At 37.9% G+C, this 14739-nt stretch overlaps 1 protein-coding gene across 2 annotated transcripts in view; it reads right to left on the reverse strand.

Annotated features, from left to right (window-relative positions):
* PARN (poly(A)-specific ribonuclease) overlaps window positions 1-14739 on the reverse strand; it is a 40024-nt gene that overhangs the window by 13029 nt on the left and 12256 nt on the right. For both annotated transcript variants that reach the window (XM_058035826.1, XM_058035827.1), the window contains 6 exons: window positions 14075-14150; window positions 12895-13005; window positions 12740-12809; window positions 7930-7985; window positions 5996-6082; window positions 1410-1484 (listed from right to left, as the gene is read on the reverse strand). In XM_058035826.1, the coding sequence (XP_057891809.1) occupies window positions 1410-1484; window positions 5996-6082; window positions 7930-7985; window positions 12740-12809; window positions 12895-13005; window positions 14075-14150 (475 nt within the window). The remainder of the gene's footprint in view (window positions 1-1409; window positions 1485-5995; window positions 6083-7929; window positions 7986-12739; window positions 12810-12894; window positions 13006-14074; window positions 14151-14739) is intronic.

Below are 14739 nucleotides of genomic sequence, written 5' to 3' on the forward strand. Positions count from 1 at the left end.
AACCAAAACACAACAAAAAAACCAAAAGCAAACCTAAGAACAAAAACTACAAAAAGTAGTGGTGACAATGTATATGCCAAGCATTTAGACAATGGATAAGTGCCTGAGGAGCAGTGGGGAATTTACTGCAGCAGCATCAAGGAAAGCTTTAATTGACATAATTCTTTATCTGGAACTTCTAATGAGAAGTTATTTCATTCTTATATCTACATATGGATGAAGAAACAATGGCTCTTGCTGCTATGGAGCAATTGCTATAAGGAGGCTGCTGGTGAGCCCTCAATATCCTCTGCACAGCTATGAGTGTATGAGGAAGTATGAACAACACTCCCAGGATGTTCATAAGGAATTACAGAGATGCACTGATTGCACATCCAGGCCCTGAAAGCTTCTTTAGTTGAGCATAGTAAGGATAGATGAGGTAAACTCAGTGGGGGTTTCTAATCTGTTTTATATCTTTTTTTAATTGTAAGAATTCTGTCTGAAAAGCTCTTAAGTGCAACAAAATTTTAGTCAGTTAATCAGAAGAGTTACATATACTGCTGCTCTCACTGGTCCCACAGCATCTGATGCAAGCATTTCAGTAAATGGGGGTTACATTACCCAACATATCCCAAATGATCATCTATAATGGCCTTAAATTCCAGCCATTGTTCCCTGAAGTAAGGTTATGGGTCAGAACTCAAATAAATGCCCAAAACAACTAGAGAAACCACTAAGAGCTTCTGGATTCAACTAAAGTAAATAAAAAATCTTTAAAAAACTCCACCCCAAAGCCACCTCCAAAACAACATAAAATCCCCAAACCACAAACAAACCCAACCTAAAACCCAACACACCAAGAAGACTGTTTTCCCACATAACTAACAGCAATATTTTCAAATGTTCAAATAAAAATTTACAAACTTATGTCTGGAGAGACTGCACATTGTTCCTACACAGACTGTAGGCACATTAGCAGTCCAGGCTCTTTGGACACTCTTATTTTGCATGTGCTCTACAATAGCACCAAAAGGCTTCTCACTGCATTTATTCCTTGTAAATGTAAACCAAACCAAATGTGCATCAGTCCAAAGGGTACTTGGAGGTGAAAACCACAAAAGTCTTTGACAGTTATACCCTGTGCAAAGTAACAGTAAATAGCCTCAATAAATACAGCCCCAAGTGAAGAAACCAGCACTATTCTACATACAGGTTTAGGTACTGGAGGGTCATGGAATGAAACACAAAACTCTCAAGCAAGTCCAGTTTGGGCTTGTCTTTGCTGCCAACACATCTGCTGCTGTATGGAAGTCCAGTTCCTCCAAACAAGTCAGTGGTTTTGCCATTAGAATCACAGACCCTGCTGGCTCAGAGCATTTTGCAGGAGCCAGTTAAAGTCTTAAGGCTGAAGTAAACCCAACACTCACCTATTTGTACTTGCTCTGGCTGGCTCAGTGAGACAAATGCTGATGTATCGTCAATCCACGAAACCTGAATGTTACCTAGAAAAGCAAAAGAAATTTTTATGACTACTTTTAATTTAGACTTAGTCACACACTTTTATCTGGTATGATATGACATAAAAAAGAAAACTAGGAGTAACTGCACTTGAGAAGGCTTTTGTCCACTGTACAGGTGTGTAGTTCATACCCAGTTGCACAAGGGCCTGGAACTGCCCAGAAAGTCAGGGCAGCGTGAGCATCCTGTACATCCCAGACCCTCACATCCACCCTTCATGTATGAGTCTACAAAATAAACTGAAGTGATTATTTGGGAATTTCAGCCCTTCACTTAAATAAATAACAGCTCTTTGAGTGATGATAAATTCCAGTCGAAAGGGGTAGGTAGAGGATTGATCACACCAAGGGAGAACTCCACTGTTGAGATACTAAATTTTCAAACTCTGATTTGTTTGAATCCCACTATACATAATTTCCTGGATGTGAACTAAAAACTTAATTTGAGTCAATATGAGGACAAATGCACAAAATCTGGACCTCATTTGGAAGCTGTTACAATGGAACAGTGACTGGAAATAAGTCCCCCTATTCATCAAGCAGTTAGTGCATTTTCTATGTGAATGGCTTAAAATGTCACATTAGCACTAAAAGAGCTCATAATCAAGCAAAAGCAGAGGAAAGGATTCCCATTCCAGACACAAGGTCTTATTATAGTCTGAAATCCATTTACATCTCCTGTGCTTACCTCTCCTGTCCTTATTTAAGTGCTTTACTGTTAGTACAATTCAGATATTGAAAACTGGTGCCATTTTTTTCACGTAGACTAGAAAATCAAGTTATATATAATGTTACACCACCATTTAACCTTCAGACATTACAAGGTTAAAAACAACGATGCAAAATGGCTAAAATACATTTATTCTCAGTTGTTTAATCTATTGAAATCTAATTTAGTCTATGGGTTACAAGGTTATAGAAATCTCTTCTGAAATCCAGCCAGATTATAAACAGATTTTCTAATTATAAAAAAATAAAAGCCTAGATAGATTTCATTCGCATGCTATACATTTGAGTAGCCAGCTATTTAGGAGTTTAAGTTATAATAATTTTGATCATTGCCAAATCCATAATTAATTCAGTATGGTTTCTGACATCTCCCTGTACTGAAGGGCTAAGGTTGCTATTAAGATGAATCTACACCATGAAGTTAGAATTTCTTTAAACATATTTTAGGGCACATAAATTCAATTTCTAATAATTTTGCCTTTGAAGAACACAGAACTCTGCTGCCTATGGGTAAGTCTCTTTGGTGTAGGGAGAACATCCTTTTGGCAGGACATTAACATTTCCCAACACAAGCAAGGCCTGAGCTGTGATTGCAGCTCAGAACTGCAGTGCAATCTGGCAGGACCCCGACATGGAGTTTCCTTTAAAGGACAGAAATTACTGTACAAATTCATATTTCTCTATATGCATTGCTAAGTCTTTGCTCTAAAATTATTTGTGTATAAAGTTCTCCCATTTTGTATTACTAATTACAAAATTTTCTAAACAATCATTTCAGACATGCGAGACCATATTCTGTTGTAACTCTGGAACACAGAAATGCTGTCCATATTGTGTCCTCTTCCTATATATACAGGTTGTTAATTTCAAACTACCCGAGCAGACTGAAAGATAGATCAGAAAGAAAAATTCTCCTGAATACCTTGCAATTTTGCCCTCAGTATAAAATAGGATCAGCAACAGACAAAAAAAATTCCTAAAGGAATTCAGCTATTATTCAGATGGACTTCAGAATCCATATTTTCACTAAGTGCCAAATAAAAATAAATTAATAAAAATCCAACCTATTGGTGGCACATAATTTCAGTATGAGATCCTTATTTATTGTTGCAGAAAGGTTGATGCATTCCACATGACTTTTGACTTTGCATTTTTAGCTAATAAAGGGTTTCAACACCTGCCAACATATCTTGCTTTTATACTCAGATTTATAAATTTTAAATACAGAATTTAAAGAAAGTCAAACATTAAATAGCAGACACTGAGTTCCAATCTGAAGCAAACCGCAACAAATGCTCTTATGCAACTCTCCATGCTTAAGAAATGCTCTCTTCAGACTGCCACATTTCATCATTATTAAGAAGTAAGAATTTAGGAGAGATAAGATTAATAAATTAAATCATTCAGCAATACTGCTAAGCACTCAGTAAATATTGTGCATTTCAGAAGTATGGTGAAATGCAAATAAAGATCTGGAAAGCAAATGCAGCTGCAGTACAATATTTAGCAATCACCAGAGCCCTGTGCCAGCTCACTGCAAGGCCAGTGCAGATAAGCCATGGACAGCAATGTAATGGAACACCAGCTCTAGAGAAATAAACCAGGAAATCTCTCTCTCTGCTCATCAAGTCTTCAATACTTTGACGAATGCCACTGGTGGTGGCATGGGTGGACAATGACATGAAGGCGCAAGTAAAATGTATTTCTTCTATAAAGAAATTTGAAAATTCTCCACATATTAGCTCAAACATGCAAACTAGATAAAGTCCACAGAATAAAATCATACTGATGGATTACATAATTGAAACATTTTCTTTTTTATACTCTGTTCTTGTACATCTCCTACATTATTTCTACTGGTAATTAAGCAGTAGTTTTTATAATACTTCGATAGTATGAGTTTGAATCAAAAGCCCAAAGACATTAATTTAAGTAGAACTTAAAGCTATACACTGAAGCTGTATTCCAGCAAATCCTGTTTTAATGACTTCCTATTTCACATCAGCATGACCAAATAAACAATGCAAATTTAAGAATCTAAAGTCTTCTAAGAGACTGCATAGTGCTGCAAGTACTGGTACAGTGAAACTACATTCACCCCTGAGACTATAAAAACATCTTGCATGAACAGGTGTCCAGTTGGTATGCAGGCAGTCCTGAAGGATTTCAGAATCATGAACACCCCTTCTAGAGTAGCAAATGTAAACCAGTTCCAAGTGTGACACTGCAGCCCTTTCAGCTGTTTCACCATATTTTGTTAGAAGCTCCATAGAAGAATATAACTCTGCTTGAATTCATTCTAAAATAATTTTTCTGTAAAATTCGACTAATACTGCTTGATTTCAAGACACTTCGCTTTAACTGATGTAATACCTTAGGATAATTCATGTCTGCTACTGCCTTTTTTTTTTTTTGTAGCTTTTGGTAAATCGCTTAACCTCACGCTGTACCACTCCGCCCCTACCCACCTACAACTGGAAAATCATGGGTACTTCTGTATTCCAGACTTTTGGAAGGAATAATCTGCAGGGTTTTTTGAAATACCATGGCAAAAAGACTTCAAAAAAAAATAGATTAATTACAAACCTGGAGTTTGTAAATGGCAATATGAAAACATTCAGCTCTAAAATCTGGAGAGCTGCGGGAATCGGCAAGTCCCAAAGCGAGCCTTGAGCGGCGTATGAGCGCGCCCCCTGGCGGCCGTGCCCGTCCCACGTAGGGAAGCGGCGGCGCTGAGGGGTACAAAGCGCCGGAGCCGAGGGGGGGAAACCGGGAGCTGAGGGGCACAAAGCGCCGGGAACCGAGGGGGGGAAACCGGGAGCCGAGGGGCACAAAGCGCCGGGAACCGAGGGGGGGAAACCGGGAGCCGAGGGGCACAAAGCGCCGGGAACCGAGGGGCACAAAGCGCGCTCCTCACCCCGAAGAGCAGCTCCGCGAGAATCCTGCCATTTCTACATTCTCGCGGAGCTGCTGTTCATTCTCTACATTCTCTCTCCTACATCTCCCAGTCGGGGCTATTAAATCCTACCAATCCACTAACCCCTGCTGCAGTGAAGATCGAATGCTCACAAGGAACTGAGAGAGCTGGATGCAGCTCCAGAGACCCTGCACAGACAGAGCACCAGGCCACAAGAGATAAGGTCTCTTCTTCCACATCATCTATTACTTCACCTCTCCAGATACCTACATTTCATACTTCTACTAAGTAGAGCAATAACAGGACTACTGGTCCAGTTATTAACTACCCTTTTTGCTGTTTCTTCTCACTTGGATGGTTCACAATCTGGAAATCAACCTGGTTATTTTCAAGCTTAATTGCTTGCCTAGACTCCCATGCTGGAGTTTGGCTTTACACTGGCTGCAGGATGAACCCTGTTCCTAAAGCCTCCATCTGTCCCACACCAATCCCCATTCTGTTTTTCCACCTATATAAATTCTTACTTCCTATCAGAAGAGGCTGTAGATGAAAGGATAAAAGATCCACAATATTCAACAAGCACCAAAATAAAGAGTTCTAAAAAGCAGTTAATAAGAACAGTAATTTTCAACACATCATTACAAAGTCCACAGGACATCAAATTCAAACATTACAAGAGATTCATCATTACCTACGCTAGCAATAAGTCTGCACCCACAGACTAAAAATAACAAATCAAACCAGAAGTTTACCTTATCAATAATAACAAACAAAAAACCAAACCAAAACAAAACCAAATCACCAAAAAACCACCACCACCACCAACAACAAGACAGACTATATCACTCACCAAAGGCACTAAAAAGCTGGTATAGGTCACTAGTCTTCCACTCTTTGGGAAAAGTAACATGAAGAACATGATCTCGTTTGGGCTGCACTACAAAACAAAAATGTTTTTGTTAAAATAAGAGTCACTGCTTGTATCTTTAGAATATCCTAAAACTGTCATCTAATGTGGTTATGTGGTTTTTTTCTTCCCTTTCCTTTTTATCTTGTGCAGCAACTTCATTCTTTTAAATGAGTTTTTAACACACATTTTAACAAAAGATGATGAAAGCCACATTCACATATTCAATACTATTTAACTTAACACATGTTACTGAAATTCATTATTTAAGGAAAAATTGCACAAACTTGCTGTTTCACTATGTGACAAACAGAAACATACAAATTATAACAGTCACCTAGTCAGCTGTGCCTCATCTCTTTTTTAAAAATACAGACCCCAAGTGCACCTCCCACAGAAACCTGGCTGTACTCTTCAGGTGGCTTTGCTTCTCTGCAAACAACCACCAGACTGCTTCCTGAACCCACAGTGGGGTTTACATCTCAGAAAGCAACTGAAGTGGCTAAACCAGCCAGCCCAAACAACCAGCCCAGTGGCTAAAATGTGCCACCCCTGCAATGCTTTCTGTTTAGAGCCTTAGAGAGCCTCCTTGGCTCAGGTTCTCCTAGAATATCTGCATCAGTCTGTTCTACAGGAGTGGCTTTCAGATAAAAGAGACAGACTTTCAGAGGCAGACTCTTTTTTGGCAGCCCTTCTTGGCAAAGTATCAAAACAATCCTGTAAGTTGGCCAGCAAGTGGAAGTAGCATCTTTACAAATTAGTAGCTTTGGCACTCTCTCAATGACCCACAGTATTTACCCATTCTTCCACTCAGTATCAAACAGTTGGGGAAGGAAGATGCAATGTAATTAGATTACCATTCCAGCAGAGCCAGAGCTCAGTGATCTGACCACCTAACTGAATTTAAAATTAAATTTATGCCCTTACAGCATGTACTTTCCAACAGTTACTTGCATCTCTCTAGAACTGCATTCTGTTACTATTACACTGGCATCTAATAGAGCCACACTCCAGTCTAAGCTTTCCAATGCAAGGAGTGGAAAATGTCTCCACATCAGTACTGCTTCCAAATGGGTACAATTTTCAAGACACTGCATATCTGACTCCTCAATATAAAATTAAGCATTTATCTAATCAAGGACCAGACTGACTTCCAGGGCTTCACACTTTATTAAGTCAAGGCATCAGTAGGAACTCTCATCCAAAGTTTTCCCCCTCATAATGAAACATCCCATAAAAGTAAGGACATTTACAGTAGTAGAATCTAGTTTAATTTAAATATATGATCAATTAATTACAGCTCCAGGTCTGTAAACTGAAATAACCAGAAAGGTAAAAATATTTTAAGTCATATTTTTCCATTATCATAATCCCATGTGCAAAAGAATCTTGATGTTCAGGCTGAAGGTAAGGAGAGGTACTACTGCACAGCAACTGAGAAACAAAGTGGCCACAAGATTTCAGAACCATTTGCTACTCACTAGTTTGCATTCTGTATTTACTGCTGGGGGGAGGGGACAGTGTGAAGAGCCTGCTTTTTTGTGATATGGTACATAAGAATAGTACCCCAAAATAACAATAAAGCTGTTAATTTCAAACTCTCTCATTTAGTTACATTAACTTAATTTGTTCTCTTCAGCCCCCTTTATAATACAGATTCTCTGGTCAAAGTTGAAGAATTTCTGGGTTTAGTATTTTGTTAAAGGAAAACAAGGAAGCAGACACATTTAAATCATTTCATAAGTAGCTAATAACCTAAACACAGCTAACAGATATGCTGATATCCTTGCTTTAGATATACATAATTAATCTTTCACTTCCTTCTCCAGGAAGTGTGTCAGAATGGTACTACTTTTCCAATGAGAGAAGCTACTTACAGTCTGGTCCTTCCAAATTGAGATATGGTATGTCCATTACTCTCATAAGAAATAGCCTAGAAGCAATATGGAAAAGAACCATTAGCAAATTTCTGCCTGAAGACCTCTTCCTTTTTATAGTTTTTTTACATGTTTCTTCTAAAGCAGCAGAATAACCATCCCAAACTTATTCTAAGGTATGTTAAAACAAAACAGACCCTCTAAGCCCAATTCCTTATCCAAGAGTGAGAACTTGCACCAGTTGTGCCACACACTGTCCCACCTAATTTATCCTCTGAGTCTCAGCAAAAGGGGGAGGTTTTATTAAAAAAAAAAAAAAAAAAAAAAAGGTAGGTTTGTTTTAAGACAAGTTATAATCCGAACAAACTTTTGCCAAGTTTTTTGGGATTGATTTTTAAAGCACTCAAATAAGTAAGTTTAGTAGGTTTTCATAAAAATAAAGATGAAGTCTACTAAAAACACAACAAAAACTTCTGGGGAGAAAACTAATTAAGCTTCCCTGCCCCAGGGTTTATCATACTGAGGAAAGCAATACAGTGGCCAATTGCAAGAACACACTACTGACAAAAAAATACATTTACCTGAAATTAATTAGGATCAGGTTTTTATTCCCTGAGACAAATCCTACATTTATTTGTTTGGCCAAACAATTATGTCACTAAACAGCACACACATATACATCTATACTCCCTGCAGCCTAAATACTGATTTTAGTATCAAGTGCAATTCAGGTGTGTAACAGAAGTAACTGCAGCTTGCAGCACTAACTTACACCACATGGATTATGAACACTGAGCTCCAACATAATCCATAATTAAGTATCCATAACTGTGGTTCTAGGATTCCTCATCTAACTGCAAACATTTAAATTAATAAGACTTTTCTGTATGACAGCATGAGCTCTATATTGAATTAGCTGGATTCATGAAGTTGAGAGTTAGTGTTGTGAGAATCAGTGTCATAGCTGTCCTTCCTTAAAAGCTAAGCAGACCAAGCTAAAAAAATGTTATTTCCTACACTGTTTAGGGACTACAGCCAGATCACACAGAGGACAGAAATCCACTTCTCAATAAGAACTCTGGGGTATTTTGAGGGAGCCACTTGGAAAACAGTTGTTTCTGTGGCAAGTCAAAGGGAACGAGGAGAGGAAGGCCATCACTGTGCCAGGCACAGCAGTGCAGAAATAATCTCAAGGAGTCAACATTGTTCCTCTGCACTGAGCTAGGATGAAAGTTTTCACAGCTGTGTGGTGAACTGTGCAGAGAAATGGATCTAGCTGAAAAAAGAAAAGAGATTTCTTTTAACCCAGCTCAGTTTACCAGTCCAGGTCAGTGACTACTTCAGCCACACGTGGCTGCAAGTATTCCTACAGTGAGAGTGGGAAGTTATTGGTAAAACTGCACAAAAACACACCAATCTCCTTTTGCAGTAATTTTGCAAAGAAAAGTAAATTAATATAGAAAAGCTGAGGGATTTCCAGTACATGCCAGAGAACACAGCTCCCTATGAGAAACTTTCTAGAAATATAGCACAAACTCAAGTGATTTGCATGGATTTTGGTTTCTGATATCCATTGTATAAAAAACATTTCTAGTTTCTGATATCCATTGTATAAAAAACATTTCTAAGCTAATTTCTATTTCTACAGGCCATGATGCTATTCAGCTCAATAAAATATGGTGTTCTCATTTCTCTACACTTCTTCCATCCTCTGCCTCCAGCTACAGCAAAAGAATAAACAGCATTCAAACAACCCAAGGAGATACAAAAGAACATTGTCATTAAAAGTTTGTGGGGCTTGTGGGTGGGGGCAGGAAGAAATGGAAGAGCCATTGCCCTAAACCAGTCAAAAAATTTCAAACCAACTCATAAGTGTATGAGACAATAACAGTACCCAAATTATACATACAAGAGTTTAGATACTGCAATAAAGAGTCCCATCATCTCAACTCATAAATGTTCACTGGGGATTACTCACAGCAGACAAACAGGATTTTTCAAAGATGTTGTATATACAATAAAGCATAAAGATTACAGAAATGCATCTCTGGAATTCCTGCTTTATTGAGTTGTTTATCATGTAACTTACTGCATTATGCCTAAAAGAGCCAAACAACCCTAAGGGAAAGTCTGTTTTTAATCAGTTCCACTCTCACAAAAGCCCTAAAAGTAAAGATTTTACCTATGTTCATCATTATTCTATATGAACATTAACATATATCCTGGCCATTACTGTTGAACAGCCAGCCAGGAAGTTCCATAATTTTGATGACATAATGAAAGATATCAAAATTACTCTGGAAAAAAGTACTACCTTCAGTTGAAAGCTAAGTTCATAAAAATCAAAGCTTGATTTTTTAATTTCAAATTTACTAATTTAAATCACATTAGTGCAAGCCCATTCAAACAGGAAACATTTCCAAAGTTCTAGCAATGATGTGAAAATTTAATCACTGAACTGTAGTTAAATATTAACATCTAATACACAGATATCTTGAAATTAAGACTTTATATACAACCCAAAAAATCATGGTCTGTTTTAAAGAACATTTTCAAGACTGTCTGGGTAACAGTTCAAACTGAGAACACTGCTTCTAAATATCTGCCTTACACTAAACTCCTCTGCTCAGCTTCTTTCAGGAAAAACTTGGGACACAAGGTATAACTTCCATTTGTTCAGCTTTCTGTTTGCATGCTGTAGTTTGTGTTTTGCTTGAAGAATATGACTACAAACGAAAAGCTTTCCTTGTTCTGACTGCTGCCCAGAGGATCAGGCAGGACTTCTGGAGGAAGGAGGAAGATTGTGTTTTCCTCCCCAGCAGGAAGAGGATGCTCAGCTGGGCAAAGAGTCTAGACCACAAACTGGAGCCAAGCAGGTGCAGCAGGAGCTGGCTGGCAGCCCAGGGCACACCTGCCAAAAAGCCCCAGGAGCAGCACACTCACCAGGGGACATTGGGGAACTCTGAACTGCAGAGCCCTGGGTGCTGCTACAGGTGCTAAAAACACCAAATGCTGCACACAGAGACCTGCAGGGACTGAGTGAAGAGAGCAAAAGCCTTGTTCACTGAAACACCCCACAGCTCTGACTTCTGACGTGTACTTAAACATTCTTTATCTAAAAAAAAAAAGAAAAAATTAGTTGCCTTATTCTGGTTTGCTAGTCTTACATTATAGGAGAAAGAAAATTAGCTTGAAAAATACCAGCCTTGGTCTGCTTGCTGTAAGGAAAAGGTGAGAGTCTCACCTCTAGGGTCTGACTTGGGTGATGTGGCAGATGTTAGTTAGAATATGGCAAAGCTTCTAAAATTATGTGAAGGCAAGACATGGCAAGTCTTCCAAGTTTCCATGATTTAAAAACAATATATAGCTTTTCTAAAACTATATGTTCTCAATAATGGCAGAATGGACAAACATTCTTTTCTTGCAAACAGTAATTTTCATTTCTTGCTTAAAAAAGTTAAAAAAAAAAAGGCAGCTGTTCTCCCTACAGTTTGTAAACTCTCCCTTTCTTTGCAGTCAGGCAGTTAACCCTGAAGCCAGAACAGACACAGCAGGCTTCTCTCACTCACTCTCACAACTTTGAAATGCCACTCCTAGAGGAATGTCATATTTCAAGTACACAATTAATTTGAAAGGCTTAAATTGAAATGTACTATTGTGACAGCTCTTGAAGTTGCTGTTTGTACTTGTTGCAAATATGCATTTCTAGGAAGAATTTTGGTTTATTATTGAAGAATTATCCTGCTCAATTGGCACTTACTACTTGGCATGTGTGTACCAACAACCTAGTGACAAATCCCATCTTAAAATGAAATTGTGCTGATCAATTCTATCTTTGCCCTCACATTCAAATCAAGCAGTCACTTGAGTCCATGTTCCATCTAGGGAATATTTGTAGCATCTGCTAAAATATATGGAGTTACTGCCTCACATGTCTCAGTGTCAAGAGAACATAGCAACTGCTGTCACCATAATGATAAAATTTTCAGAACAATGAAAGGTGAACGCCACTGATCACAATGATTTTTTCATTTGTGTGGGCCACCTGAAGATAAAATAATTAATTTTGCCAACTCTTGTGTTACAGGTTTGAAATTCAATAATTTCTCTTGAATTTACACAGAGTAAACACTAGAATCTTTTTAATTTCAACTCCTTGTTCTTTATGTGACAGACTGCAGCATCTTTAGAAGTTTCCTAAGGTAAAATCTACAGATTAATTATGTAAAGGATTGACTCTGTGCATAAAGGATTCTAGATTCCCCAAGTTTTACTTCAATTTGTTCAAGGAGTTTGCATGAAGATCCAATTCAAAACCAAAATACTGCTTATAGCAACATTCCATAAATCATACACGTATATTTCTTATGCCATCTTAAAAATGGGTTACCCAACAATGTCAATACCAATGCTTTGTGTTATTTGGACTGAACACCACAGGGATATTTTAGTTCTTCCAGCCTGATGAGCACACTCAGTTTTCACTATCACCAGTTACTGAGGGCTCTACAACATAAAAAACACCTGACCAGTTTTTCTTCAGTTCCACCACTTCCAAAGCTTACTCCAGAAATAATGGCAAGGCCATTAAAGCAGGCCAGGTACTCTAAGTGTCCTTTCACAGGTAAACCATCCTCCTAAAAGGTATTTATTTCATAGCCTCTCCAGCAATACCAGCATGAATCAGAAAGCCAGAAAAACTTCAGTTTAAAGAAAAATGCAGTTAGCTATTGATTCCATGGCTAGAGGTAGATCTGCTGAAGCTGGTGTTGTACTTCCTTGTGTTAGCAGGATTTATACAACTACTTACTTGTTAAAAAAAGGTTCAATGAGTTCTGATCTAGCAGACACATGGTTTTTCGGAGGACTGAGGAATGAACCTGATGAAGGAAGAATAAATTCAGTATGTAATAAGCAGCTACAGAGAGCACCAGGCAGAAGGTTTGGAAAAGATTTCACATGTACCTAGGAAATTAGCCATGGAAATGAAGCACAGTCCAGTAATGTAAGCATCATACCCTGCTTCATGGAGCTGTTCAGATGCTGTATCATAACTTGGAAATCCTTCTGCACTTTCTGAGGAGAAAAAGACATTTATAAATAACTATCAGAGAAGATAAAGCTAGTCCTGTATGCTTACCAACAGGCTTATTTTGTTAGATCATAACATCATTTGGGGAAATTTATACAACTTGCAGAATCTTCAAATTTTCTTAAGTTCTTTAAAAATCAGGGTTTTTTTGCTTTTTAAAATTATAATAGGTTCATAAGATGGAGAGTCTTTCCCCTTAAAAAGCCCTTAATCCCCACACCTGCTCAGCCAAAATGGAGCATTAATTGTAAGACAGTGACAGTGGAATTCCCCACAAAGTCTCTTTTTTCCTGACTTGCATTTAAGAGAACAGTCTAATTAAAAGCTTCACTATTAACCAGATAGATAGGTCAGATTTTTCAAGATATTTAAATGAAGACTAAACTGAGTGATTTAAAGATGTCTTTATTGACAAATACACTTGGGGTTTATGCTCTGCACATTCAGCAATATAAAAATACTGCTCATCTTGATTTTGATCAAGCACTGAAAACTTTCCCTTTCAACATACTCCACTCTACAGTATTGCTCTCCCTTTTCTAAATTAGCAGCTTAAGAAAAATTCCAGAACCTTGAGCTAAGCTTGCCCTTTGATTAAATATCCTTCTGTTCACCTCAAGGCCCTTTTTCCTGCTAAAAGAACTGTAGTAATTTCTAGAACACACACAACTGGTCACTGCTGTAGAAGCTTTCTTAGTTTTGTTTGTCCAAGTGCCTCCTGTCCAAGTGCCTCTGGCTTTGATCTAAAGGACAACCATCAAATGAAAGTTTTAAACAAATTTCATATTAATCCCCAAAAATCAACCTAAAAGAAAACAAATCCATCATTAGAAGATGGTGAAACTGCTGTTCACTGAGCTCATCCATTCTTTTCTGTCTAGATTCCTATGAAGTTCCAGGTATACTTCTAAATATAATTGCACTGATGTACAGTGCCCTCATTTAAAGTCTCTTCATCAAAACACTCAGTATGAGCAGGGAATTTATAATTCAGACCAAGAACAAACATAATCAAAGCATTTCAGAAATAAGAGCATTTTGAAATATCCTTACCAACTTTAGGAGGGCTGAATGGAACCTCTTTTAAACGTTTTTCCAGTTCTGCAAGTGATGTATTATTAATGAGCTCCTGCAAGAAAAGCCATCATTAATTGCCAATGTCAAGCACATTTTCCCTGGAAACTGAAATCAAACAGGATCAAATGAGTATTTACTGCTGCCACCTGGTGTTCTCCAAGGATTTACACAAAGCCCTATTTCAAACTAATGCACCAGAGGTGTGTCAAGACAAATTTCAGTTACCTTGCCTCACTTACATCATAAGCATTTATTAATGCTGCTCAGAATTATTGAGGGATTATGCCAAAGTAATATTTCTATTTGTATCTGGTTTCATGCAGGGTACATGTGCCAAGTTAAAGGCAGCACAAACAGCAGGGCAAATATTCTAAATACTCATCTTAATGGTTGAAGGCATTCAAGGTGAGTATTGAAATGTGCTTGCTGACTAGACATTCTTGAATAGTTTTACAATGTAAATACTGCTGATTTAAAGTAACAGAGAGACAGTGAAAGAAGTCTGACAATCAGAAAGTTGCTCCTACACATCAACTTAGTTGAGCAGCATCAGTGAATCTACTGATGAATTATATGCATAAAATTAAGAGCCACAAAGATATATTATAGATTAATTCCTTACTGAAGTTCTTGAATCAAAT

The sequence above is a fragment of the Melospiza georgiana genome, chromosome 16, assembly GCF_028018845.1.
Source record: "Melospiza georgiana isolate bMelGeo1 chromosome 16, bMelGeo1.pri, whole genome shotgun sequence".
Lineage (NCBI taxonomy): Eukaryota > Metazoa > Chordata > Aves > Passeriformes > Passerellidae > Melospiza > Melospiza georgiana.